The following is a 25,296-nucleotide window of genomic DNA, read 5'->3' as shown; positions in this document are numbered from 1 at the left end:
TCATTTAAGTTCCTTAAGTAATTATTCTTCTTCGCATGGTCAAGAAACAAAGAGTGTATGGAAATTAAGATGACAATCTTTTTTACAAGAGAAGATCGAATGCTGCATCAGTAAAAATATCTTGAAGAGATTACTGAACGAAGCGAATCATAACGAAGTTTGGCAGTTGTGCGGCTAGTTTATAGTATGAGAATATAAAAAGCGAGATGGTGTTTTAAGATCAAGGGAAAACGAAAACAAAAAATCACTCTCTTCTTTCTTTTACAAAAGCAAGGGCGCAGCCTTTACAATATCGTACTTTTTTTATTACTCTCGTTATTTATCTGAACTGTCTGCCAAATTGACAGGTAAGTATTAGTTTATTTTGAAATGACATTCGTATTAAACGCCGTCAATTTAACCGACCCGATTTAATCGTCTAAAAAAATGTTAATTTTAATTTTTTCTATGCCGCATGAAAAATGCCATGACGTCAATTACTATGACAAAGCTATGACTATTTCGCTCGATAAATTGCTACAGCTGCATAGGTCAAAATCACATCTATTTTTTGAATCACAGTTCTAAGTACTTTTCCATTAAAAGGACTTGAAGGTTCGAACTAATATCAGCAGAAAGGCTCAAAAAAGAAAACTATTTACTAGCGTCCATACTGTAAACGCGTATAAAAAGGTCAACGACTTATCGGCCACGCGCATTATATATATAGATTTCTCGATATCCCTTTGTTGCACGGTACGCAGGGTGAACGCGCGTGCGTGCGTCAAAACGAATCCCCCACTTCGACAATATTCGTCAACGGATTCGTTCTTCAGCACCCATCGCGCACGGCGACGACGGCGCCGGTGATACGTGTTTGTGTACGCTCGCGCGGAAAAAAGCGTGTCAGTGCGCCTTGTGCGCGTGGAGTGGATTCTCGCTAGTCAGTGCGTACTGTGTACGTGTCTTTTTGAAAAGCCCGAGAAGCCTGCGATCTCAATACGAACGTGGAGCGTTGTGCGCATTGTTTGTCACGGTGATAATGTTCACCTTCCAATGGTTCTTCAACGTGATCGGTATGGTCCTCGAAGTCGTGGGGCTCGCGAGCGTCGAGCCGCCGCTTCTTGCGTTACCCGGGCTACTTTATCCAAGGGAGAGCGAAACGAGAGAGGTAGGTGTGAGTTTTGCTCGGCGTAGGGATTAGAACTGGATAAGATCGGGCTTTCGCACAGGCGCGGTTTTCTTTTGTATTACACGTATGTTGTGTGCGCGGGGTCGCCGGGATGCCAATCTGTCAATCCATTTTGTTGTACGCCTGTACGACGGTTCTTTATTTATTTCATTTGTTTTCCTTCCTACACATAAATATGTATTTCGAAAATAAGTTATGCCGTATGTTATGTTTCTTATGTGTCACTGTTGTTACACATAAAAATACTGCACGTGCGTCACAAGCACAGTTTCGTAGTTGAAATGTTAGTTTTGCTATTTGAAATCTATATATCTGGACCCCGTATCATGTGTTATATGATCCTATTGAAATATCAATATGGAATTTTCGTAAGGTTTTCAAGTGAATATTACAAATTATAGAATAAAACGAAGGAGTAAATTAACATGCTCATTTATTATAATTATCAATTTTTTTACAATATTCAGTAATATACAATATTCTCCATTTACTATACAAATACGTGTATGAGCAAAATACTGTATTCGAATGATATTTTGTAGCTCATGGAATTTCACTTAATTTTAACTACAGCAACAATTGTCTAGAAAGCCGAAATGCAAATTCAAAAATGATTCAAAATAAGAAATAATAAATAATATATTTTTAGCGGCTTGCAATATTTAGTCTTAGATTATTTAAGCTTTTGTTAAGCTTTGCGTATAAACGACAGTCGTTACGAAATTGAAATCTTATTTAATTTTACAGTGTTTTTAAATTAAAAATTTTTGTAATCTATTCTAAGTCACTGATGTTTACTATTTCTTTTGAATCACTCAATTCGTTGTTAATATCATTATTTTATACATATAAAAAATTGTATACAGCATCATATTCAAGATTGTGGAAATCCAAATGTAATCCCCACATAGATTTCCACATGAAAAATCGATATGGATATTTTGAATAAGGTGCTGACGTAGATTCACGAAAAGAAAGTTCAACAGTTCGTGTCAGTGGTTTCAAAAAACGCACATGAAAGATCGCGTAACAGCTATATGAGACGTATCTAAATCCACATATACACACACACACACACACACGCGCACACGCGCATATTTATCCAAGATAAGCGGAATGTTTTTTTCAGAAAGCTTTATAGCTGTCGTAAACATATACACATAGAGTGATTCATCGCCATTGTGTCGTAGTGTACATACGTCTAAAGTTGGGCAGACACTGATAAAGAAAAAATGTACAATCTATTTTAACACATCTAACATATCAAGCTTCAGTGTGAAAACCAATCAACAGATCACGTGTGAATGATTCCGGATCAGTTGAGGTGATGATCTACCCTTAATGTAATAAACTCTAATGAAACTCCACGATGAGTGAATGTCTCGACAGTCTGGCTCGCTAATCAGCGATTGTTATTCTAATTTATTTAAATGGAGCATGAAACTAAAAGAAACGCGAATGGGTGACGGCAAAGTAAATTTCCGTTGCGCACAGAAATGAAAGAAAAAAAAAAGAAAAAAGACGACAGAAATGAAAGCATTTGAATGTCGCAGGTAAAGTCTCTGGATGGATTTTGGGAGTTCCTGGTGCCTGCGGCGGACGACCCGCAGCAAGGACACGCTCGCGCGTGGTACGCGCAGGAACTGTCCAAGGTTCGGTCGCCGTTTGTGCTCGCGACAGAGGCGAATGACGAGTGGTGTTGTATGATATTGCGCAGGCCGGAAAAACAACGCAAATGCCGGTGCCATCGTCGTACAATGACATCACGACGAGCAGCGAGCTGCGCGACCACGTGGGCCCGGTCTGGTACGAGAGAACTTTCTTCGCGCCGGCCGCCTGGTCCGACCGCCGGGTTTTCCTGTGGTTCGGCTCCGTCAATTACTACGCGCAAGTGGTGAGTTTCACTATTCAGCCTCGACCGACTGGATGAACTAACTCGTAAGTATACGAACTTGTAACGTTTCGGAAACATTGAAGTGGTTTTTCTGTCATTTCTATACGTGTCAAAACCATCTTTTATCATGAGTCTGAAGTTTGGATCGTTCACAGTGAACGGAAATTTCAAAATTTACAAGTCTCAATTTTCAATGCGACATATTGCTTCTCAGCAATGCTATATTGATATGAACAATGATTTCACGTCCATTAAATAACCACTGAACGAAGGCTTTTACTATCTTTTATTCTACATTCAAATTACCATGAAATAATATAACTTATCATTCTCTCTCTCTTTCTCTCTCGATCTCCCCGGTCTCTCGATCTCTCGACCCCCTCGAATTCTTGATCCCAACCCCTCGAACTCTTGCTCTCTCAATCCATGAACTCTTGCCCTCTCGATCCCGCGAACTCTTTAGTCCGGTCATTCTAGTATATTGATCTATATTTTTTGCGAACAGCAAGATTTTTTTTTATTTCGACGCGGAATAACATGTAGATAATGAGAAAAATAGTTTTGATTTCTAAAAGTTTCCGGAACATTATTTTATTAACGATTTATTGCAAATAAAGGCACTTTTTTTAGTTATTCGCTTATAACTTTTTTCCTAATTATCCTATCGATATAAGCTCAACGGAATTCAATTCCTGAGATAATTCTACATAAGGATAAGCATGTTCGAAAATTGAATTTTTATTATTAATAACAATATGTTGGGTTGTTTCGAAGATTGAAAAAAAAAAAAAACAAACGCTTATATCTTCTTTAATTATCAATAAATTTTGTATAAACTTTCAGGGTCGATACATCTTTAATAATGTATAATAGGAAACAGGTCCGATTTTTCGAAAGTTAATTGTTTACGAGTTACAACGTGATAAATTTTCAACTTTGACGGTGTACCGCGGCCATCCTGACCAGATTTCGAAAAAAAGACCAAATATAACCTAAGAAGGACGATGAAATCTATCGGCAGAAAAAACTTGATAATTTTTCGATAATTAGTTTCCGAGAAAAAGACGAAAGACTAAAATTGCTTATTTTTAAAATAGAATTTAACAATGAAGCAATAAACATATTGTAATCTAATAAAATTCATTCGATTGGTAATTGAAAGAATATTTCTACGATAATTAGGAGCCAAGATATTATTATTTTGGTTTTTAATGCATAACTGTCTTGTACATAACTTTTTTCAAATTTAATTGCTGATTTTGATTAAATATGATTAATTTGATTCTATACGCTGAATTTTTTTAAGCTACGCAGGATTTCCATTTCTATAAGCAAAGTTAATTGTAACAATTGGAGCGCGCCGCGCGGTCGCGTGCGCCCGCCACGACAGTGATGGTGATGGGGCTGAGGGAAATGATCCTCACGGCTTCGAGGCTTTCGAGCTACCTTAGTTGCATAATTAATTTACACCACTTCTAAATATGGTAGAATTTTTTTTTAAGTATTTTTTTCTCTACATTCTGATTCTTTCATCAGAATTTCATTGAATATCGTCTATCCTGCCCAATTTGCACAATAAAATATGAAAATTAATATTTATTGAAATTTCGTATTTTTAGTATGAATCCCATATAATTTTAGACCCATTTTATGTAATTTATAAAAAAAATTAGTTTATAAGAAGAGAAAAATCACAATTTCCACTTAAATTTATAGTAACAAAAAATCTTTGCTATCTCAAAGGTATTTTCGCATGCCACTTGAATATATAAATATTTTAATAGTATATTCTATTTAATGGGGAATTTCACTTTTAAAGGTATAAATAATTCTTTTCACTTGGAGAGTTGGGATTGAGAGAGCAAGAATGGTTGGTTGGGATTGAGAAATCAAGAGATCGAGGGAATTTGAACGTTGGATTGAGAGAGCAAGAGTTCGAGAGTTCGAGGATCGAGAAATCAAGAGTTAGAGGGTTCGAACTCTTGCTCTCTCAATCCCAACTCTCGAATTCTCGAACCTTCGATCCCATCCCAACTTTATCTCTATCCCAACTTTCGAACTCACGTTACTTGAACTGACGATCTATCGATCTATCGATCTCCCACCCCACATTCCCTATCTTTATCTTTATCTTTATCTTATATGGATATCCATATCCATATCCATACCAAAATCCATATCAAAAACCATATTCCTATCGATATTAATATCATATCCATATCCAAACCACGCCCATACCATATCCATACCATATCCATATCTATACCATATCCATATTCATACCATATCCATACCATATCCATACCTTATCCATATCATATTGTGGAACGAACGTGCATTTGATCGAAAACGTGTGCTCTGGTTACCAAACCGAGACGCCAATTTCGGCGATTAGAGTGGAATTCGATTAAATGTACGGAAGAGCGTGTGAGTTCACAAATGCAATCTTGTTACGGCAATCGATCAGCATAGCAGATTACCGTTACGAATGTACTTGGTAGTTGAACTTGTAATTCTGATAACGCGAATCGAATATTCAATCGTAATCAAGGTAGTGTTTTCGCTTTGTCCCTGAATACGCAGAATTTAGCGAATGTGGCCGTAATATAGTAAGTTGTTCATGAGTACATAACAGGAAAACTGTAAACTTTGACAAGTACATAGCCGATATTAACTGAATCGAAGCCAACAGCCAATTGCATGAAATTCCAATGCATCTGACATGTATACAGTGGCTGAACGGTGACTACATGGCCAGCCACGAAATGGGCCATCTGCCGTTCGAAATCGAAGTGACGTCGAAGGTGCTGTACGGCGGCAAGAATCGCTTGACAGTAGCCGTGGACAACGTGCTCGTGCAGACGAGCGTGCCGCAAGGGCGGATTGCCGACGTGGAGTCGGACAACGGTACGATCAAGGTACAAACCTACAGCTTTGATTTCTTCAACTACGCCGGTATCCACAGGCACGTATAGCTGAACAAGCTTCATTATGCTCTTTCACGCTCGCGGTCAACGTGGGCTCGAGTTTCAGGCCTGTTTTGCTGCACGCCAAGCCCAACGTGTACATAGAGGACATAACCGTCACTACGGAAGTGATTAACAATATCGGCCTGGTTAACTACAAGGTTGACGTGGCGGGGCTAAGATCCAGTGAGAACTACTCGTGCGACGTAAATCTCGTGGACAACCATGGCAATCGCGTGGCAAAGTCCGTGCTCGACGGCAAGGAGGGCGTCGTCAAAGTCCACTCGCCGAAGCTGTGGTGGCCCAGATCTCTTAGCGACGAGCCCGGCTATCTTTATTCTCTGGAGGTTAGACAGCCCCTTCTCGAGCCAATCGTCTGCGAAACGATTAATCCGATTTCAAAATAGATCATACTCAGTGCGTCCAACGACGTCAAAGACATCTACAGACTGCCCTTTGGTATTAGAAGCTTGAAGTGGACCGAAAGCTCGTTGTTGATCAATGACAAACCGACATACCTCTACGGATTCGGTAGACACGAGGATTCAGCGATAAGGGGACGTGGACTTGATTTGCCTACGGTTGCGCGAGACTACGAGCTGCTCAAGTGGATCGGTGCCAATGCCTACAGAACCAGTCACTACCCTTACAGCGACGAAGTTCTAGATCTCGCTGACAGGTATATATACCGAACAATTCTATTCTCATTTAATGATTTTTCCGCGTCGGAAACACCTTCTAAGTCTTTGTAAAAGTTCCTGAGCTGTTTTGACTGACTTACAAGCTTTTAATAAAAATATTAAAATACGAAATGAAGAAACAGTGATAGAAGTAATGAAGAAGTAATTCAACTTTTCAATTTGAACTTTTCATAAGACTCGGATTTCTCGTGATCGACGAGTGTCCATCGGTCGACACGGAAAACTACTCACTAGCCCTGATGCGTCGTCACCAGGACTCGCTCTCGGAATTGATCAGACGCGACAAGAATCGACCCTCGGTGATAATGTGGTCGATAGCCAACGAGCCTAGGACAAGGTATTCCGAGGCGGGTCCATATTTCAAGCAGATCGCGCGTCACACCAAGCAGGTCGACCCAACGCGTCCGATTACGATGGCCATTGCTACCAAGCCCGATGTGAGTGCGATCAATTAATTTAGATTCAATCCGACTTTTAGTTAACCCAGTGGAATTTCTCTTGCAAATTGTATTGTTTGACGAAACCGATATACAATGAGTAATTACCGACACGGCTCTTTTTTAGGATGACTATGCCGGCAATTACATTGATATTATCAGCTTCAACAGGTATCACGCCTGGTACTCGAATCCTGGACGGATCGATACAATAACGAAGAACGTCGTGACGGAAGCTCAAAAGTGGCACAACAAGTATAACAAACCGGTGATAATGACGGAGTATGGTGCCGACACGATACCCGGTTTACACGAGGTCAATTTTAATCAATTATTTTTTCCGGCATGCATCCAATTACGATTATCTGAATGTCAAACTTTTCCAGTTGCCAGAATACATCTGGAGCGAGGAATATCAAATACAAATCATGTCCAATCACTTCAAGGCTTTTGATCAGTTGAGGGAGCAAGGTTTCTTTATCGGTGAATTTATTTGGAACTTTGCTGACTTCAGAACTGCTCAAAGTAAGAAAATTAATAAAGTAAGGGCAATGAATTATTTTCACTCATGAAAAAATTATCGTTTTACTTTAGCTTACACAAGAGTTGGTGGTAACAAGAAAGGAGTTTTTACGAGAGATAGACAGCCAAAAATGGTTGCGCATCATATCCGACGGAGATATCATTCGTTGACTTTTAACAATGGCTCTGAAAGGTCTTTAAATAATATTGCAAATTACATATCGCAGAATTATCATCATTAGCTTAATCAAGATAAGATAAAAGCTGATTCCGTACGCACACTATGAAAGCGCTTTATTACTAAATTTATTGATTGAAGCTTTTCGAGGCGAAACAAGAATCTTTGTATAAATGAAATTGAAGAGATGATAAGCTATACGTAAATGCCTTGATACTGCGATTTAATTTTGAGATGAATTAGTACTTTATTTTTGTAAGCGATGTTTGTAAAATATTTTACTGTAGACGTTTTGTATGGAATTTAAGTGAAACTATAATGCTCTGACAATGTATTTCTAAAATTATTAAGCTGTAAAATTGAATTACTTAATAAAACTATTTATCTTCTATAATATTGTCTTATATTAACTTTATTTTGTAGTAAATATTTTTATTTGTTCATTAAATAATTATTTAAAAATTAAATATGAATTTGCGTTTGCGCACTGATATTAATTGGAATAACCTTGTGCGCATGTTCATATTGCAAATAAATGCAAAGTAATTATTTTCATATCTGTATGAATGTAGATATTGAAACATACATTATGTGCTTATATACGTGTATGTTGTATACAAACATGTATACAGGCAGGTAAGTACACAATACAAAGTAGAATACCGGTAGTTCGATTCGAATTATGTCAGAAAACGTTGATAGTAAGCGTAAAATGTATTCGGAAAGGACATATAAAAATTACGTATTCCAACAGCTTATTAAGTATACTGTATTTAAGTGTTTTATTTGAGTTGTCAAATAAACAAAATTTATTAACTAATGGGTGAAAAATGTTATGCAAATGCCAGTACCTTCAACATATAATGATATTACAATTTATCAAGTTTTACATTGGTCTAGTTTGGTATGAAAAATCATTTTATAGATCTGCTTCTTGGAACTATCAAAGAAGTTTCTTGAGCTTTGAATCAATTAATTATTCAGCACAAATAGTGATTTCACTTCTTGCTCAATGTGACTTTTTCCATAAATATGTATTTGATTAGTGACTAAACAGGATTTACACATTACTTATGAATTTGAACATTTACCTATAAAAACAAAATCAATATCCCAAGATTTGTATGAAGAAAAAATAGTGTAACGATTGCAATAAATAATTTCAAAATTTGTGTACCTCAAAGCAAAATTGTTAACATGAAATTTAATTTTGGAACTACTTAATTAAAAAATTATGTTTTTGATTTTATTCAATTAATGTAGTTATTCATAAGTACATTCCTCTTGAGAGAACCAAGATAATCGATTCATATAAATCTATTTTTTTCAACTTTGAAGACGTTTTGTTGTATAGAAAGCCCTTAGGGTTTATTAAAATTATATCACAGCCTTGACAGAGTTAGAGTATAGTGGTGTTATTATAACTACATCATTGAAATAAGAGATTCTAATGAGTCTTTTTTTATGTTGAAAATTAATTATTTACAAATGGTTAACTTAATAATTTCAAGGCACATTACATTTAACATGACTAAAATTGTGGTGGCCATGTAGCATAAATGAAGAAACTAGATACTTGGATACTTTTACATATCTGAAGTAATTCAAATCAGTATTTGAATTATGGTCTTTCAACAAGAAACAACAAAAAATTCGAACATTCTAGGTCAAAATTACATTAGTGAAAGACGAAAAGTCTGATATCCATAGACTTTCAATAGGTTTTTATGACAAGATATGGAGTGCATTATTGTTCATAAATAAAAAATCTATATTTTCCTGGCTTTAGCTGGAAGATATGAAGATACTGTAAGGAGAGGATTAGATTTAATCTTTAATAGTATTCATTATCCATACGATGAAGTACTAGATATTACTTATAAATATGCTCTTCACCTTTCATTGGAAATATTAACTGAAATGTTATTCACCATTTAATAAAATAACATTTATTAAGGAAATTATTTTTATTTGATTGGAATTTCTTATAATTGATGAATGTCGATCTGAAAAACTTTCTTCAACTTTGTTTGTAAAATAGTCTTTATTGGAACTTATCCAAAGAGGTAAAGATAAACCATCTGTTATTATGTGGTTAGTTGCTACTGAACTTAGAACAACTTATCCAGATTCAACTTTTTCTTTTAAGTAAGTAGTGTAGTATACAAAGCAAGTTGATCCAACTAGACCAATAACTATTGCTGTATATGTATTTTCTGTAAATATCTTGATTGTACTCATATAAAAATTTATGTAATTCTCTTTACAAAAATAAATGTATTTTCAAGGGCCATAAAATCGGTCATTGCTATGACGTGATAAGTTTTTACAGATATTCAGTATTCTAATCCTGATAAATTAAATAAGATTATCAAAGGAATAATAATCAAGTTCAAGTTTGGCATGAACCATACAAAAAACCAGTATTAATATCTAAGTATGGAGCAGACATTATATCTGGATTACATGAAGTAAATAATTCATTAAAGTGGTTCCTAAAAAAGAACAATCAATTTATAATTTACCGCACAAGTAGATGAATAAGAATAGAATAATTATTAATTAAAACATGTGTAGGTACCAGAATATATATGGATTGAAAAATACCAAGTATAAACATTGTCTATAATTATTTCAAACCCATTGATCCACTTCGAGCTGAAAACTTCTTCACTAATGAATTCATGTAATACTTTGCAATTTCAAAACTGCTTAAAATAAATTTTAAGATAGACTATTTACTTAACATTGCTGTCACATCTTTCAATATAATTTTAATTGAGCTTGTAGAAAAATAACCAAAGATGGTTGTTTATCATGTACGTAAATGTCACGATGTTTTAGGATGGAATGCGACAACAACTTCGTGATAATCTTTACAATTACATTATATCTTTCAATACAATCTAATATTATATTTAATTTAAAATTATGTAAAACAATTCATTCTATATTTACAAAAAGATTAATTATGTATGTATTATCACATTGTCAAATATTTGAGTTGAAAATAATTTTCGACTGTATGGCCTGCTAACAAGGTTTTTCATTATCCGGTGGTTCAACAATTTTTAGGCAAGCATCAGCAAGCTCAACAAAAATAGGCTCCGTCATAGCTTTAGCTATGGCCTCTGTGGGATCTTTACTACTTGTAACACCTTTAATAATATCTCTAACTTGCGGATTTTTTAAACAATTTTTTATTTCATCACTGTAACGAAGTTGTTCAAGTTTCTCAATAGGAACGGTATCTTCTGTAGGAAAGCCATAGTGAGTAGTAGACTTGTTATTTTCAATTATTTCATCACTTTTGTGTTCAGATTTTTCTACACAACTCTCTTTATGTTTTGTACAGCAAGTTACGGAACAACTGAAAACAAAAATTGTACATTAAAATGAAGGTTATTCCATTAAATACTAGAATGTGAAATAACACTACTTCATATTTTGTATAATGTAAGCTTTAATTGACATATAAGGTTATTTAAATTTTATTGATTTTACGAATAATTTTTATGTAATGTTAAAAATGTAACATAAAAACTCAGATGTAAACTCACTATGATTGAAAACACTTTGGACATTTGTATTTGGTACTTTTACATTTGCAAACGCAGCAACATTTTTGGCAGATCATTATTTTATATATTACGTGTATTTCACTTTACCTATTCAAAAAAGAAAAAAAAATAAACTCAAAACGTAGAGACTAATAAATATCTGCACGTTTAGTCTACTGAACTATACAATATCTCGATTATTCATTCATATGTATAGTATAGTAGTAGTAGTAGTTAGCATGGAGACTACATACAGGAAACGAAACGCATAGGCTCGAGAATTCTTATACATTGCGTTTCGTTTCCTGTATGTAGTCTCCATGGTTAGAATGTTAGATTCAAGCCAATGAGAAATTTGAAACGATTTTTGTCCATATAAATCAAATGTCATTTCAAACTAACTTGTTTTACTTGTGAACTTAATAAATCAAAGAGATAAAACTGTCTGACGGAGTGCCGATTATTTTCTGTTGTCATTTTGCAATGGAGAAGATGACCAATGACTTGGCGTATTTCTAACAGTTGTATTGTGCTCCATTACTTGGATGCACTGATAAGAAATATAACTACAGCTATGCTCTAAATACAATACTATACTCTAAAGTTGCGACATAAAATTTTTAATTTACTTTACTTTTTTGAGGATTCTTAAGTTTAATGTAAACTATATACTAATTCATTATTAGTAGAAAATAATAATAATAGATAATCAGTGACAAATTTCATTTTATTCAAGCATTATCTATCCTAATAACTGTAATGGCTTTAAAGGGAGTAAAAGTTTTAGAATTAGCAGGACTTGCACCTGCTCCTTTTTGTGGTATGGTTTTAGCTGATTTTGGAGCATCAGTCATAAGAATTGACAAAGTAAGGATAATAAAAAAATGAATTAATCCTGTTCATTTCCTAACTAATCATTAAAATTTTTGTTGTAGGCTGGAACTGCTCAACTTGATTCTTTAGGAAATGGTAAAAGATCAATAGCAATAAATTTAAAATCTACAAAAGGTGTTGATATATTTAAAAGACTGTGTAACCAGTGTGATGTTGTCATTGATCCCTATAGAAAAGGTCAGCATTTTACAGAAATTTGATTGGAAATGTATTGGATTGTAAAAAAATTAAATTGTTATTTTATCTCATTTTTATTCACAGGTGTAATGGAAAAATTAAAGCTAGGTCCATCAGATCTTATGGCTACTAATAAAAAGTTAATTTATGCTAGAATAACTGGTTTTGGCCAAGATGGTCCTTATGCAAAAATGGCTGGTCATGATATTAATTATGTAGGCTTATCAGGTATGAAATTGGTTTGGAACTAATTTATAGCAATTGTAATAAATATATAAGTAAATGCTCACTACAGGTTTATTATCTCTATTTGGAAGATATAAAGAGAAACCTACACCACCTGTCAATTTCGCTGCTGACTTTGGAGGTGGTGGGCTAATGTGTGCATTTGGTATTGTTATGGCTCTGTATGAAAGAAACACTAGTCAAAAAGGGCAAATAATAGATACATCTATGGTTGAAGGGGCTGCCTATCTAGGAAGTTGGTTTTACAAATCATTAAAACTACCTTGGCTTTGGGGTCAACCAAGAGGAAAGAATATGTGAGCTTATATGGAAATTCCAATAATAGATATAAAACAATTATTATCAATATAATACTAAATTAATTAAGGAATGATATTTAGATTGGATACTGGAGCACATTTTTACGATACATATGAAACTAAAGATGGGCAATACATGGCTGTAGGAGCATTAGAATCACAATTTTATGCTGTACTGTTAGAAAAATTGGAATTATCTGAAGATGATTTACCACATTTCGCCGACTTCGAAAAAGGTCGAGAAAAATTGACTGAAATTTTCCAAACCAAAACTCAAAAAGAGTGGTGTGAAATATTTGATGGTTCTGATGCTTGTGTAACACCAGTTTTAACGTTTGATAACGTCGCGTCTCATGTACATAATCGTTCTCAAAATAGTTTTGCCATGGGAAAAGATGATCTGTTAATTCCAAATCCAGCTCCACGTCTTTCTCGAACACCTGGTATATCATGTTCTATTCAAAGTCCTAACATACATGTTGGTGAACATTCGGTTCAAATATTAAGTGAGTTCAAATACAGTCAAAAAGAAATAAAAAATTTTATCGAAAATGGAGTAGTTGAGCAAGCTATGAAAAACTCAAAACTTTGATAATGAGGCATATTGACAGTTCATTATAATTTTAATATTATGCGTTTGAGCAATATTAATTTTACAAAGAAACAAAAATATTGAATTATTTGATATTATTGTAGAAGTATAAGTGATTGTTGAATTTATGTTTGTTTTATATTCGAAATTTATATTTTGTATCATGATATTTGTGATTTTTTAATAAAAGATAGTATATATGACTTTCTAAGTGGTTTTATTGGGTTATTATATTTTTTTCAATGATTTACTGTTAGTTTTCATTTTACCCCTACTTTTTATTCTATAGTTGTATTCAAACATGGATGCATGAAGTAACTTATAACTAGACCTTTATAATTTTTTGTTATTTATTCATGTTTTTATTTCTCGTTTTTATTTTTGTTTATAATTTAATATCTGCAAGAATTCGACTTTGTGTTTTAAAATGTAAGTATTTTACATTTATAGGAGTAATTAAATGATATTCGAGAAATTGTTGTAATAACCTATGATACACTGATTTACAGGACTTCATTTATAGAAATAAACCATGACAAAATTGAGCTTCAATTTCAACAAAATGTTAATACCATCCCGAAAACAAGCCCTTCCATATCTTACAACGAATTTTTTGAAAAATTTTTAATTCAAAATAGACCTTGCATCTTTGATTGCGAAATAACAGAAAGTTGGCCGAGCAGACGAAATTGGAGCAAAAATAATGCGCCAAATTTTGGATGGTTGAAAGAGTGTTTTGGTAAATGAATTTTTTTTCATTGTACTTCAAAAAAAATTTACAATGTAGTTTATACTTATTTATTTATTCGTTTTTTATTATTCATTATTTTTTAGGTGACTCTCAAGTTCCTATCGCTGATTGTAATAAAAGGTATTATAATGCTCAATGTAAAAATAACATGTCAATTAAAGCTTACATTAACTACTGGGTTGACTATCGCAATCACAATTACTCCAATAAGATGCATCTGTTGTATTTGAAAGACTGGCATTGTATTAAATCTAATTCAAACTTACAAATTTACAATGTACCTCAGTATTTTGCTTCAGACTGGTTGAATGAATATTACATTGGTCATCCAAATTTAAATGATGATTATATGTTTGTCTATATGGGACCGAAAGGATCATGGTCAGTTATTGAATTCTAAACCTATTTTTCTCATATTTTTCTCCAACTAATATTTAAAATTTGATCTTCAGGACCCCATTTCATGTTGATGTCTTTACATCATACAGTTGGTCAGCTAATGTTATTGGAAAAAAACGCTGGTTATTATTTCCACCTGGACAAGAAAATTATCTTTGTGATAAAAATGGAGATTTATTATACGATATTACTTCAGAAGATTTGAATAATAAGCCCAAGTATGATGACATGAACAATGAATTATCAAACGGAATTGAGATAATTCAGGATACAGGTCAAATAATATTTGTACCTTCAGGATGGCACCATCAAGTTTGGAATTTGGTAGTGATCTTATAATTTAATTTATTAACAGAATTTATATTATTTTAAATATTTTATATTCTGCCAGGAATTAAGTCATTATTTAATTTCAGGAAGATACAATATCAATAAATCATAACTGGATAAATGGCTGTAATATATTAAATGTATGGAAATCATTACACAAGGAATTGACAGCAGTAATGCATGAAATTGAAGATTGTAAAGACATGGATGACTGGGCTATGCATTGCCAAACTATGCTCAAAGCAACCTTTGGAATGAATTATATTCAGTTTTATGAATTAATATCTTTTATTGCTGAAAAACGCATTAACTCTGTGATAAATAATGTGACTGTGAGGAGTTTTGATGAATGGTGCCTTGGAAATAATCATTGTTTATTTGATCTTCGACAAATAAGAATAGTACTTAAAAATTTGATAGGCGATGCTAAAGAAAAAAAGATTGACACTTTACTTTGGAAGAAAAACGAAGCTGTCCAATTAATCGACAGAATTATATAAAAGTTAATAAATAAAATCAATGTTATTTAAATAAAATATTATTTTTCAATAGTAAATGTTACCTTTTTAAAATTACATGCCTTTTCATTGTAATAATTCGTAGTTCCGTTGGTCCTTATTGGTTTGAGATCTTTTGTTTAAAATTTCTAGAAAATTGTCAACATCCTGGTACTTTTAACGTGTTCGGGAAAGACACTTCTATTACTTTTAACAATTTCTGATTCAAGAGGTTCGGGAAAACCCCGATATAGATTAAATTGACGATTGAAGTTACTTTTAACGCGGTATTTGTAGCAAATTAAAACTAATACAATTCAGAAGTGAAATAAAAATTAATTTAAAAATTTGATTTGTTCGCGGAAATTCGATTACTCTATACTAATTTTTCGTTTTTCCAAATATTTTATGTTGTGATAATGTACGAGACAAATAACAATTTTAAGAATATGCCACTTTTATTTGTGTTTTCTATTGATAGAAAAAATGAAACAATTGCAAATGAAAGAAAATGTCAAATGGATAAATAAATACAAAATTAAAAAGAAAATGAACTTAATAAAAAATCATGAAAACACGAGATGTTAGTACAATACATATTGTTTTTATATTTACACTGTACTTTATATATTTACAACATATCACCCTAATAAAAATGTACAAAACCTATAAGAGATTTTAAAGTTCGTAATTTGCACTCTTATAAGTTGTATATAGCTTCTCTATTTTTTAAAGATATATATTTTATTCTATATTAAAGCAAAATATGTATTTTAAAAGCAGATGTGCTTTGCATAATGAATATGAAGTTACTATCAAGTCTAAAATTAATTGATAAATGAAATTTTTTTCAAGATAACATTGCATTATTTACATATATGCTATTTCAAAATCTGTTACATAAAAATTTTGTGCTGAGGTGAATATATCGATCCTCGACAATAACTATGATATGCGCTTCAACGTTTTGCATGAAATAGATATTAGAAATCATCACTTTTACGGCACTTCCTAATTAAATTCAAAATGACTTCAAGGTGAATTCACTTTATGACACAAATTCATAGTACATCTGTATTTTAAAGTAAATATTCAATTTTGGTCATTCTTGGTGCTTTATAAAAACTAGGTGCATTATAGCTTTCGTACTTCTTTACGATAAATATTTCTCAAAAATTTAATTTTATACACAAAAAAAATGCATTCACCTTTTCAATAGTACGGAAGTATAGGAAAATATATTTAGTTTTTTTGTGACCAGAAGTATCTATCTATTTTTGTAAATCATTGAAATCGAATCGAATATATACTATAACTCAAGGTATTGCAGTAACAAAACATTTTAAATTTTTGACGTCGTCATAGTCGTCGCCATTGTAAAAAATCATAGAGCTTATGTGACAATTCGATTATCATCGATCGACTTTACATTACAATAACACTATTATTTTAAGAAAAACTGCAACAATAAACATTTTTGTTTTCATTGGATGACAAATTTTAGGCGCGTGAAGTCGAAATTCTCTATCAATTACTATATGAGAACATCATCATCTATTTCCGTAAACGACGCGATGTTACGGTTGAACCTATATTAGTCGAACGTTTGTAAAAGAAATTCACGTTTGAAATATCACTCAACAGACTCCCATTATGAAAAAATAGTGTCTCCGAACACATTTACAGTCTGCGAAACATTTAGTTGCAGGTTTTTTCCTTGTCTTTATCTTTGTCCTTATCGAGTGCCTTAGTGACACTCGAGGCCTCTTCTCAAATGGTGTGTGATGTCATCATCGTTGGCGGCGTCGTGATCGTAGTATTCGGTGGAGCCGTAATTGGCGCGGAGCTTATCGGCATTGGTGCTATCGTGGCTGTAACTGGGCTCACCGGCACGGGTGACGCGATTGTTGGTTGAGGCGTCGGTGTTTGCGAGGGCGCCGGCGTCTGTCGTGGCGGTGACAATAATTCTTGACGATCGCGTTCGCGCTCACGACCTGGCCTCCAAGCTTCCAAAAGAGCTTCGACTCTTTCTTCCGTTGGTCCCCAACGTCCATTCCCTGCGGCGTTTTGTAGCCAAACCACGAGGGTTCCATGGATTGCTCTGATGTTTACTTCACCTCTGTGAATTTAAAAAAACAATTTAGAAAGTTATGTTGCGTACTTGGGGGTCGACATCATTGTGTAGTACAATAAAATATCTCTTTTGCGAGTGAATGCTGCAGTAATGACGTGCAATAATAATTTTTGTTTTTAATGTCTTGTTGACAATTACAATGAAGAACTTCGAATGATATTCCCGCTTGAATGTGACTAATGTTTTAGCAGGGGAAATAGTAAAAGTAAATTTAGGCGATATAACGAGCAACGAAAGACGGTTATGAATTATTAATATGTACTTTGGTAGGACGTGTTGAAATCCGTGTCTATACTCATGCTCCATGGCCGGCACAACGACCTGTTTTCTCTTGAAATGACTCGCTTCAAGCTTGAGAAGCGCATTGGGTGCTGGATCTCTCCACTCAGGTAAAAATACAACGAACGACAGGGGTTCCGTCGAGTCAGCCAGCAACCTTTCAAAGTGATTAACCATTGCCTCCATCAGTTCTTCGCAATAGGGCGGATTCGCTTGAAAACTACCGCTGATAGGCCTGAAATCGAGAAACGGTCCTCTCGAACCGAAGTAGGAATCGGTGTCGGCGAAGGCCGAACAATATTGACGGAAGTAACAATTGAGTGGCGAGGCGAAACACTCGAAAGTGACTCCGAACGATCTCTGAAGGCACTCGAACACTGTCACCGGCAGTGCCATTTGCGTCGCCTGACTTTCCGTACTGCCGAGGTAGGTCTGGTACCGTTTCAGCATACTCCAGACCCGCGGTAAGAACATCTCAAACTTGCGATCGTCGAAACAGTTGTATCGATACAGATGCTCCAGCTTAGTCAGGTGCATGTTGTTTATGTACATTGTGTCACCGTGATAGCGCATTATCGTCTGTTCCCTTTCGGGCAGGTACTCCACCTATAATTCATTAATTAACAAACCGTCGACGCTATTTGACGTTGTTTCAAAGTTATGTTTACCTGTGGAAGCCGTGGCGTTGGAAGAGAAAATTGCACTGGGTAGCACCAAACTTTGCGTTGCGTACTTGGGGGTGGACCCACGGGTATCGCGTCGCTTAAATTACTATCCTTAAGTATCTGCGCGTTCTTATCCTTCACTTTCTTAGCGTATTCGGTTGATAAATGATATATCTTTAAACAAATACCCTCTACACTAGACTTCACAGTTTCCGTCAGATGAGGCTGACATTGACGTTTTAGATGTGCCAGCCTGTCTTGAAAATCGTCGAAAGTTGCACCGACTGTTCGTCTCAGCCACTGGAAAGTATCTTCGGCGTTCCATTTAACTACTTTTCTACTTTCTGGGGTTGCCTCTCTCGATTCTATCACTTTTTTCGCTGCCTCCGCATAACGTGACAGTTGTTTTCTTGCGTCACCCGTGAACTTTGGTCGCACAAGCTTGATGGGGATGTCGTTCATTATTTCACGATACATCGACATGGAAATTTCTGGAAAACACTGGCTTGGTAACAGTGGATCTGTTCCCATGTCTATCACTTTTCGTTCCATCAGCCAGCGATTAAACGAATCTTTAGGAGCATCGATAGATTCTCTCGTGTGGCATAATTCTTGATAACATTGACGAAGCTTTGCTAGTAAGCCACATCTTTGTGCCTCTACCTCTGGATGAACATGTAAGAGATTTGTTGGTGCTCTTTCATAGATTATAACATTTGTTGGAACTTCCAGATCCCATGGTCCTCTGTAATAAAATTTATTCAATGGTAAATTAATGTGATATTGAATTTAAATATTTAAATAAACTGTAATCTTACGCTAAAATAAACTTCTTGGGTGTAGGCATTACTGCTCCATCTTCTGATGCTCTACGTTTCAATGGAACACCTGGTGTTCCAGGAGGAATCTGTCCATTACCTGGTATCGTTGGTACACCAATGCCAAGTGGATCAGTAAGTGGATCAAACTTGAAATATTTAGAGACAATCAGTGTTTATCCAATTATTTAAAAAATGTTATAAAGAATGCATTAATATATTACCTGAGGTTTCAAAGATGGCATAACCCACAATGATTCCCCAGTTAATTTATTCCAAAAATAAGGTCGACTTTCCCTTTTACTCCAAAACTTTTTCCAGCCTTGTTGTTGTAATTCCAATGATAGCTCTCCATCTGGATAACCAGTTGGAGCTGGGCCCTAGAAGTTCATAGGCGTATTCATATTTGCAATTTTATAAATGAAAAGATCAAACTGCAGTTTTGATTTTTAACATACTTGAACCATTAATCCCGGTTGCTGCACATGAGGCATTACCACAAGGTGTTCGCCTCCTATGGGAGGTGGTGATAATATTGGTGGTTGCAATTTAACAGGAGTAGGAACTATAACTTGGGTAGCTGGGGAGCTAGCATCTTGAGTCAGTGGTGGATTCATGTGATGCATCGATGGAATTGTAGTCACTGGTTGGTTCATCATTGAATCCCATGCGGATGTACTAGCCATTTCTTGTTTTCCACCACTCACCTCATTCATTGTCAAACATCAATTTGTACTGTTACTGTACAAAAAAAGGTATTTGTAGGAGGTATGCATCTAAAAATCATGTAAGTTGCAGAAAAATTTCCACCACTTTTTTTCTGCGCAATAATTGATTTAATATTATCTAACGATCAAATGACTATTTAGGAAGTAATTTCTGACAATGTACAGTTCTTTTCACTATTCGCAATGAATCACCATTGAATTGTCTAAGGACAAACAAGTAAAGAAGCGTTTGAAAAAGTGGCGAGCGTTTGTAAACACGCAGACTACGCGAAAATCGGATAAAAATTGCGGATCCGAGCGGTCCACTACGAACTTTGGCGAGTCGCGTTTGTTTACATGCGAAGCGCGCGTTAATGGAATGTATCGATTTCACGATATTTTCGCGGTCGGCACTGGTAAAAATCAATCGTGCACGTTGCCGAGACTTACCGTAATCAAATGGTCATACGTTTACCCGGCAATTCATCGCGAAACTCAGAATTCATTCATCATTTCGGAAACTTCACCAAACGAACTCCACCTCTGAGACGCCATTTCCTCGCAACTGATGCGCTATACAGGAAAAAACGCGGCTACGGACGAGAGAGCGACTACCACGCGCTCCAAACGAGACAGGCATGACGCGATGGCGAAGCTTTCGCCTCCCAGCGGCTGCTCTTTTTTTCCAGTTGCGTGGCAACTTCTTTATCGGTAATTGAACGAAACTTCCTATCACGTCGTAAAGGCAGATAAGGTACGCGCATGAACTAAAAATCTACGAAAGTACGCGATAATGTAAAAGAAGAGAAAATATATAACTAAAAAACAAGTAATAATTGATATTTATAGTTGATGTAGTGAGCGCTTATGAAGCTTCACCTTGATTCTACCAGTGGCACCACTATAGCCACGGTACATCAGTGGCGGGATTATTTGGTTCGTATTTACAATGGGAAAGAGAGCATTTAAGCCGTCAAATAAGTGTAAATAACGTGCTGATTCGAAACAAAGTAATAGCAAGTAATATTTGTACAATTACAACTTGAAATAATAATAAACAAGGGTGAGGTATAGCAAATTTATTTACACAATTATATATATTAATTGCTATGTTTGAGGTTTACCGGGCAACGGACTATGAATCTTTCCAAATAATTTGTATTCATTACGTTTCATTGTATCTAATGATCAAGACTAATTATTGAATCAGTCAAGTCTGTAAAATTTGATTAAAAGCCGGAAGATTTGTGACTGTTTCGAAATAATCGAAAATCGACTAAAAAATATAAATATTTTTGTATATTATAAGGACATTCGTTTTACTGAAAATGCGACGACATCCACTTTGTTACAGAAAGCCAGTGACTTTTTTTTATTGATCTTGGGTAAACTGAACTACGTGTATTGATGTGTAAAATAGAGCCGATTGATGATCGATCCTGCAAAATTGATAATAAAAATATTGTTGGTATACGACGATCGAAGATGATGTACAGATAAACTGCACATCATCTGTTCTTGAAAATTAAAGATCTTGCCCACTTAAAACACGCCTGTCATCTTCTCATGATACAGTGTTAACTGGTCCGGCAGTCTGCTCACGGAAGTAAAATTTGACGCGATGTCGTAAGGTATAATTGATTATATCGAGTTGAAACTCGATAGCGATTGCGTCTTTCTCCTGTCTTTATCATCGACCGCATCGAAATTTCCCTCGCGTGAAATCTGCCCCTCTTGTTGCACCGGCGCGCGCTGTAATTACGCCTGCCGATCGCGCCGCTTGCTACGCATGATGAATAGCGAATTAATGCACGAGTAGCGCACGACTAATTAATCCGGGTGCACTGGCCGTGGCTTTCTACTCTTTCCTCTTCCTTGCAGCGCGCGCAAAACACTCTTGGTCTTGCTCTCGCGTTGTGGAAGACACCGTTGACGTGGCGCCTCGTTCCAACTCACACGTGGTTCGAAACGATTTTTGCATGACGAAAGTCACGTATGGCTCGATCATCGGCCGTATTGCGAGATACGGTTTCTGATGTAACATCCAAGTCGGCAAATCCCGCGCGCAACTATCTTCAATTTGCATCGTAGAAAAATGCAGAACGTTAATTAAAACTATTTTCAATTTCAGTGGCGTCGCGCTGAAGGAATGAAAAAATCAATGCGCGCATTTTGCGAAACGATTGGATTTTCATTTCGACGAGGAAAATTACGAGCGTCGAGAGGAAATTTTCGAGATCGCCAAGCTGATAAGTGACACTCGTTTGGATATGATACATGGGTTGCATTAATTATCAGAATCAGATTAGAAAAAAGGAGGGGGTACTTGGAAATTCAAAGCCATACCGTTAAGGAGACAGAGTAACTAGGTTGCAGTTGAGCTAAGAATACCGAGTTATCCTTTCTCATTTTGTTGCTCGAATAATAACGATTGCAAATAATTAGAACAGGTCTTGCCGTTACGATTTTAATCGAAGTTATATTGCTCGTTCGAGTTATCGCCGCGCTCGGCTGGCGTCGTCACTGCTCTCGCATACGGAAAACGTCGAAAATTGTTTGCTCGCGAAAAGTATAGTTGTCTCTCGTTGCCCGCGTCGTGCACCCTCGCCAATATTGTCGACAATATCCCTCCCCCTTCGAATTAACATGCCCGCGGCGTCGACGACAGGTGCGCAGCTGTGGCCTCCGGTGGAGTGCACGAATAAACGAGAGCCGCGAGGTGGGGACGGGACACGCGTGTGCCGCGCCGTGCGAGCGCGGAAAAGAAAGAGAGGGAGCTCCGGTACGGCCGGCGAACGATTAAAGGCGCGCACGGCGCGCTTTTCAGTTTTCTGGGGACCAGCGGCTTGGCCGCACGCGCGCACGCACGCACGCACGCACGCACGCACGCACGCACGCACGCACGTCGGCGAGTCCCGCTCCTTTCTCGTACTCGCGTGGGCTACACGGCTCATCGCTTTCGGACGGTCAAGTGGCCGTCGTCTGTATTTGGCGTTCGCCGAGTGCCAATTTGAGCGCGCGCCGCGGGATCGCCGCTGCAAGCCAGCCGTGTGCTTATCGATCGGCAGCGGGCGCACTGGACGCGCGCGAGTGGAGGGTGCGCGATAAGCCACGCATCGAGCAACGCCACGATGAATCTCTCGAGGCCGGACGACCAGCCGTATCGGGATCAACCGGTGAAGCATCGCACCTCTGCGCAGGAGTAGAGCGGAAAGATAGAGCGTCCCGGTGAGGCACCACGAGGATGCGGTTCGGCCAGGAGAAGAGCCACAGCTCCGTGTTCTACGTCGGCCACGAGTCTGTCAGCGTCAACAGTGCCAAGGTACGCGCCCGTCCGCGTCTCCGATCTGTCGCTCCCTCTTCCACGTTTGCGAGCAGCTTGCTCGGTCGCGTGCGCGACGATCTCGCGCGGGGAGGCTCTTGCGAAACCGAGCGTCACCCGAGCCTGATAAAGAGGTGCGCGGACGCGCATCATGCGGGCGACCGTGATCGCTCGAGCTCACCCGCCGAGTCTTGCCGTCTGTCTCCCTCGATCGTCGAAACTGCGCGCGCGCAATGTCACGTTTCCTATAAGCGCGTACGTCGCTTGCTGGGGATTCAAGGGGATTGAAGCGACGCATCAGCGATTCGCCCGAAACGTCGCCGACGATGCTCAGGCCTGTTACGCCACAGCCACGCTTTGCGGATCTCGCGCAGCTTATTCGGAAATCCCGAAGAAACGCGCGCGCGACGCGGGCGACGCTTCCATTCTACGAGCGCGCTCGCGACCGGAATACGATATAAGAGCGACCTTCGGCTGGAAAGGCGGGCTTTTCGTCCTCGTCAGCATCTCATTGTTTTCTAAGCGGGTCGCAGTCACGAGCAGCCTTCGATGTTCTGAATATGAAAACAGCCGCATTGTCTTCGATCCTCCGATGAGCGCGTTGCTTCGGCGATTTCGCCATTGTCGGCGATGGGCAGACGAGCGAGGAGCGCGGATAAAGGGGCGGACGCGCGCTATCAGCGCTTGGAGGAAGCGGGGGTGACAGGTGTGTCTAGGAGACGAGAAAGTCGCGCGGGTATCCGGACGCGTGTGCGCTGTATACCAACGCGCGCCGGGGCTCTCGAGGTTGGTCTCCCGGGCCGGAAACGCGCTGCTTGTCGCGTACCAACGTGCTTTCTCGAGTGAGAGAGAGAGAGAGAGAGAGAGAGACACGCGTCCGATGAACGCACGCTCGGCCCCGTTGAACTCTTGGCGCTCGTAATCGCTGCCCGACGCGGGCGGAAGGCTCGCCCTGCGAGGCTGCTTGCGCCTGTACCGTTACGATCGAGCGATCCTGCAACGAGACGCCGAGACTCGCCGGTTCGCTAGCCCTCGACATCAGGCATCGAAAAAGAAGCGAGCTCGCCGTGGCGCTCGGGAAAGCTGTAAGGACTTTCCCGCCGCGGAGCATCTCCGATGCTTTCTCATTAATGTCATCGACGAGACGCTGACTCCGCCGTGTGCTAAGGACGTTGATCGATGAGGCCACGGCCATCGACTGGTCTTTCTTCTTTTGCATCGCCGAGCCCTTATTTCGCCCTTCTACGCGGCACTCGCTCCCCTCGCTTATTCCCGCGACGCGGACGCTTACGCCGCACCAACTTTCGATTTCATGCGGTGTGCTCGCTGATTTATTCGCTCGCCGCAATCTGAATTTCCCGCATAAATCTGCGCACGCGCGTGGCCTCGTCCCCTTTCTCGGTCGCGATTTCGTCCCGCAACTGCGATCGCACGCCGGTTCATCCTCCGCGAGCACGCTAATCGAAGCAGGTCGTTATACGTCGACCTCGCGTGCGTTGGCTCTCGATCGAGATCGCGCGCACGGCGCGGATCAAAGGCGTTCCTCTCACCGCGCGCGAACGCTCGGCGATCGGCATTCTTCCCTGGTCGATCGCTCGAATTGCTCGCGCCTTCGGTCTCTGCGTCGTCGATGTCACGGCGTTCGATAAGCTCGCGCGGCGACGCATGCAACGCACGCCCCCGCGCGTTCCTCGGCTGCAGTTTTCCATTGACGAGCAAGGGAGCTGACGCTGCCTTCACCTCGACGTCGGCTAATA

The 25,296-nt window shown here is 37.9% G+C and overlaps 5 protein-coding genes and 1 long non-coding RNA gene across 8 annotated transcripts in view; 4 read left to right on the top strand and 2 right to left on the bottom strand.

The window, feature by feature from the left end:
• Positions 1-921: 921 nt before the first annotated feature.
• LOC131670825 (beta-glucuronidase-like) lies at positions 922-8,205 on the top strand. The gene is made up of 10 exons (XM_058946772.1): positions 922-1,150; positions 2,725-2,823; positions 2,889-3,065; positions 5,798-6,030; positions 6,099-6,378; positions 6,439-6,710; positions 6,908-7,169; positions 7,297-7,485; positions 7,556-7,694; positions 7,764-8,205. Exons 1-10 carry the CDS (start codon positions 1,022-1,024, stop codon positions 7,931-7,933), a joined length of 1,950 nt encoding a protein of 649 aa, XP_058802755.1. The 5' UTR covers positions 922-1,021; the 3' UTR covers positions 7,934-8,205.
• Positions 8,206-8,568: 363 nt separating this feature from the next.
• Positions 8,569-10,904, bottom strand: LOC131670786 (uncharacterized). The gene is made up of 3 exons (XR_009302475.1): positions 10,451-10,904; positions 9,047-10,364; positions 8,569-8,960 (listed from the first exon to the last, which is right to left on the bottom strand). It is a non-coding gene; the product is annotated as an uncharacterized LOC131670786 (long non-coding RNA).
• A 603-nt stretch (positions 10,905-11,507) lies between these two features.
• Positions 11,508-13,812, top strand: LOC131670785 (alpha-methylacyl-CoA racemase). 3 transcript variants are annotated; one of them, XM_058946698.1, is made up of 6 exons: positions 11,508-12,032; positions 12,201-12,296; positions 12,365-12,500; positions 12,585-12,728; positions 12,796-13,042; positions 13,127-13,812. In XM_058946698.1, exons 2-6 carry the CDS (start codon positions 12,252-12,254, stop codon positions 13,635-13,637), a joined length of 1,083 nt encoding a protein of 360 aa, XP_058802681.1. In that variant the 5' UTR covers positions 11,508-12,032; positions 12,201-12,251; the 3' UTR covers positions 13,638-13,812. The 3 variants fall into 3 exon arrangements, with proteins under 3 accessions (XP_058802681.1, XP_058802680.1, XP_058802679.1); XM_058946697.1 differs by having other exon boundaries at positions 12,166-12,296; XM_058946696.1 differs by having other exon boundaries at positions 11,508-12,088; positions 12,166-12,296.
• Positions 13,813-13,933: 121 nt separating this feature from the next.
• On the top strand, positions 13,934-15,678 carry LOC131670839 (2-oxoglutarate and iron-dependent oxygenase JMJD4). The gene is made up of 5 exons (XM_058946811.1): positions 13,934-14,066; positions 14,147-14,376; positions 14,472-14,769; positions 14,841-15,111; positions 15,204-15,678. Coding segments are annotated over exons 1-5 (1,215 nt in total). The 5' UTR covers positions 13,934-14,064; the 3' UTR covers positions 15,618-15,678.
• Positions 15,679-16,053: 375 nt separating this feature from the next.
• On the bottom strand, positions 16,054-20,854 carry LOC131670816 (mRNA (2'-O-methyladenosine-N(6)-)-methyltransferase). Its single transcript, XM_058946764.1, has 7 exons — positions 20,668-20,854; positions 19,969-20,251; positions 19,735-19,890; positions 19,511-19,659; positions 18,696-19,437; positions 18,011-18,633; positions 16,054-17,733 (listed from the first exon to the last, which is right to left on the bottom strand). Exons 2-7 carry the CDS (start codon positions 20,224-20,226, stop codon positions 17,385-17,387), a joined length of 2,277 nt encoding a protein of 758 aa, XP_058802747.1. The 5' UTR covers positions 20,227-20,251; positions 20,668-20,854; the 3' UTR covers positions 16,054-17,384.
• Positions 20,855-23,427: 2,573 nt separating this feature from the next.
• LOC131670826 (FK506-binding protein 5-like) overlaps positions 23,428-25,296 on the top strand; it is a 33,323-nt gene continuing 31,454 nt past the window's right edge. The window contains exon 1 of the mRNA XM_058946773.1: positions 23,428-23,539. Coding sequence (XP_058802756.1) covers positions 23,462-23,539 — 78 coding nt within the window. The 5' untranslated portion in view covers positions 23,428-23,461. The remainder of the gene's footprint in view (positions 23,540-25,296) is intronic.

This window comes from Phymastichus coffea, unplaced genomic scaffold (genome assembly GCF_024137745.1).
Source record: "Phymastichus coffea isolate CEN01 unplaced genomic scaffold, Cenicafe_Pcof_1.1 PCOF00116, whole genome shotgun sequence".
Lineage (NCBI taxonomy): Eukaryota > Metazoa > Arthropoda > Insecta > Hymenoptera > Eulophidae > Phymastichus > Phymastichus coffea.
Note: the sequence above shows the minus strand (reverse complement) of the source record. Positions and strands in the feature narration are given on the sequence as shown.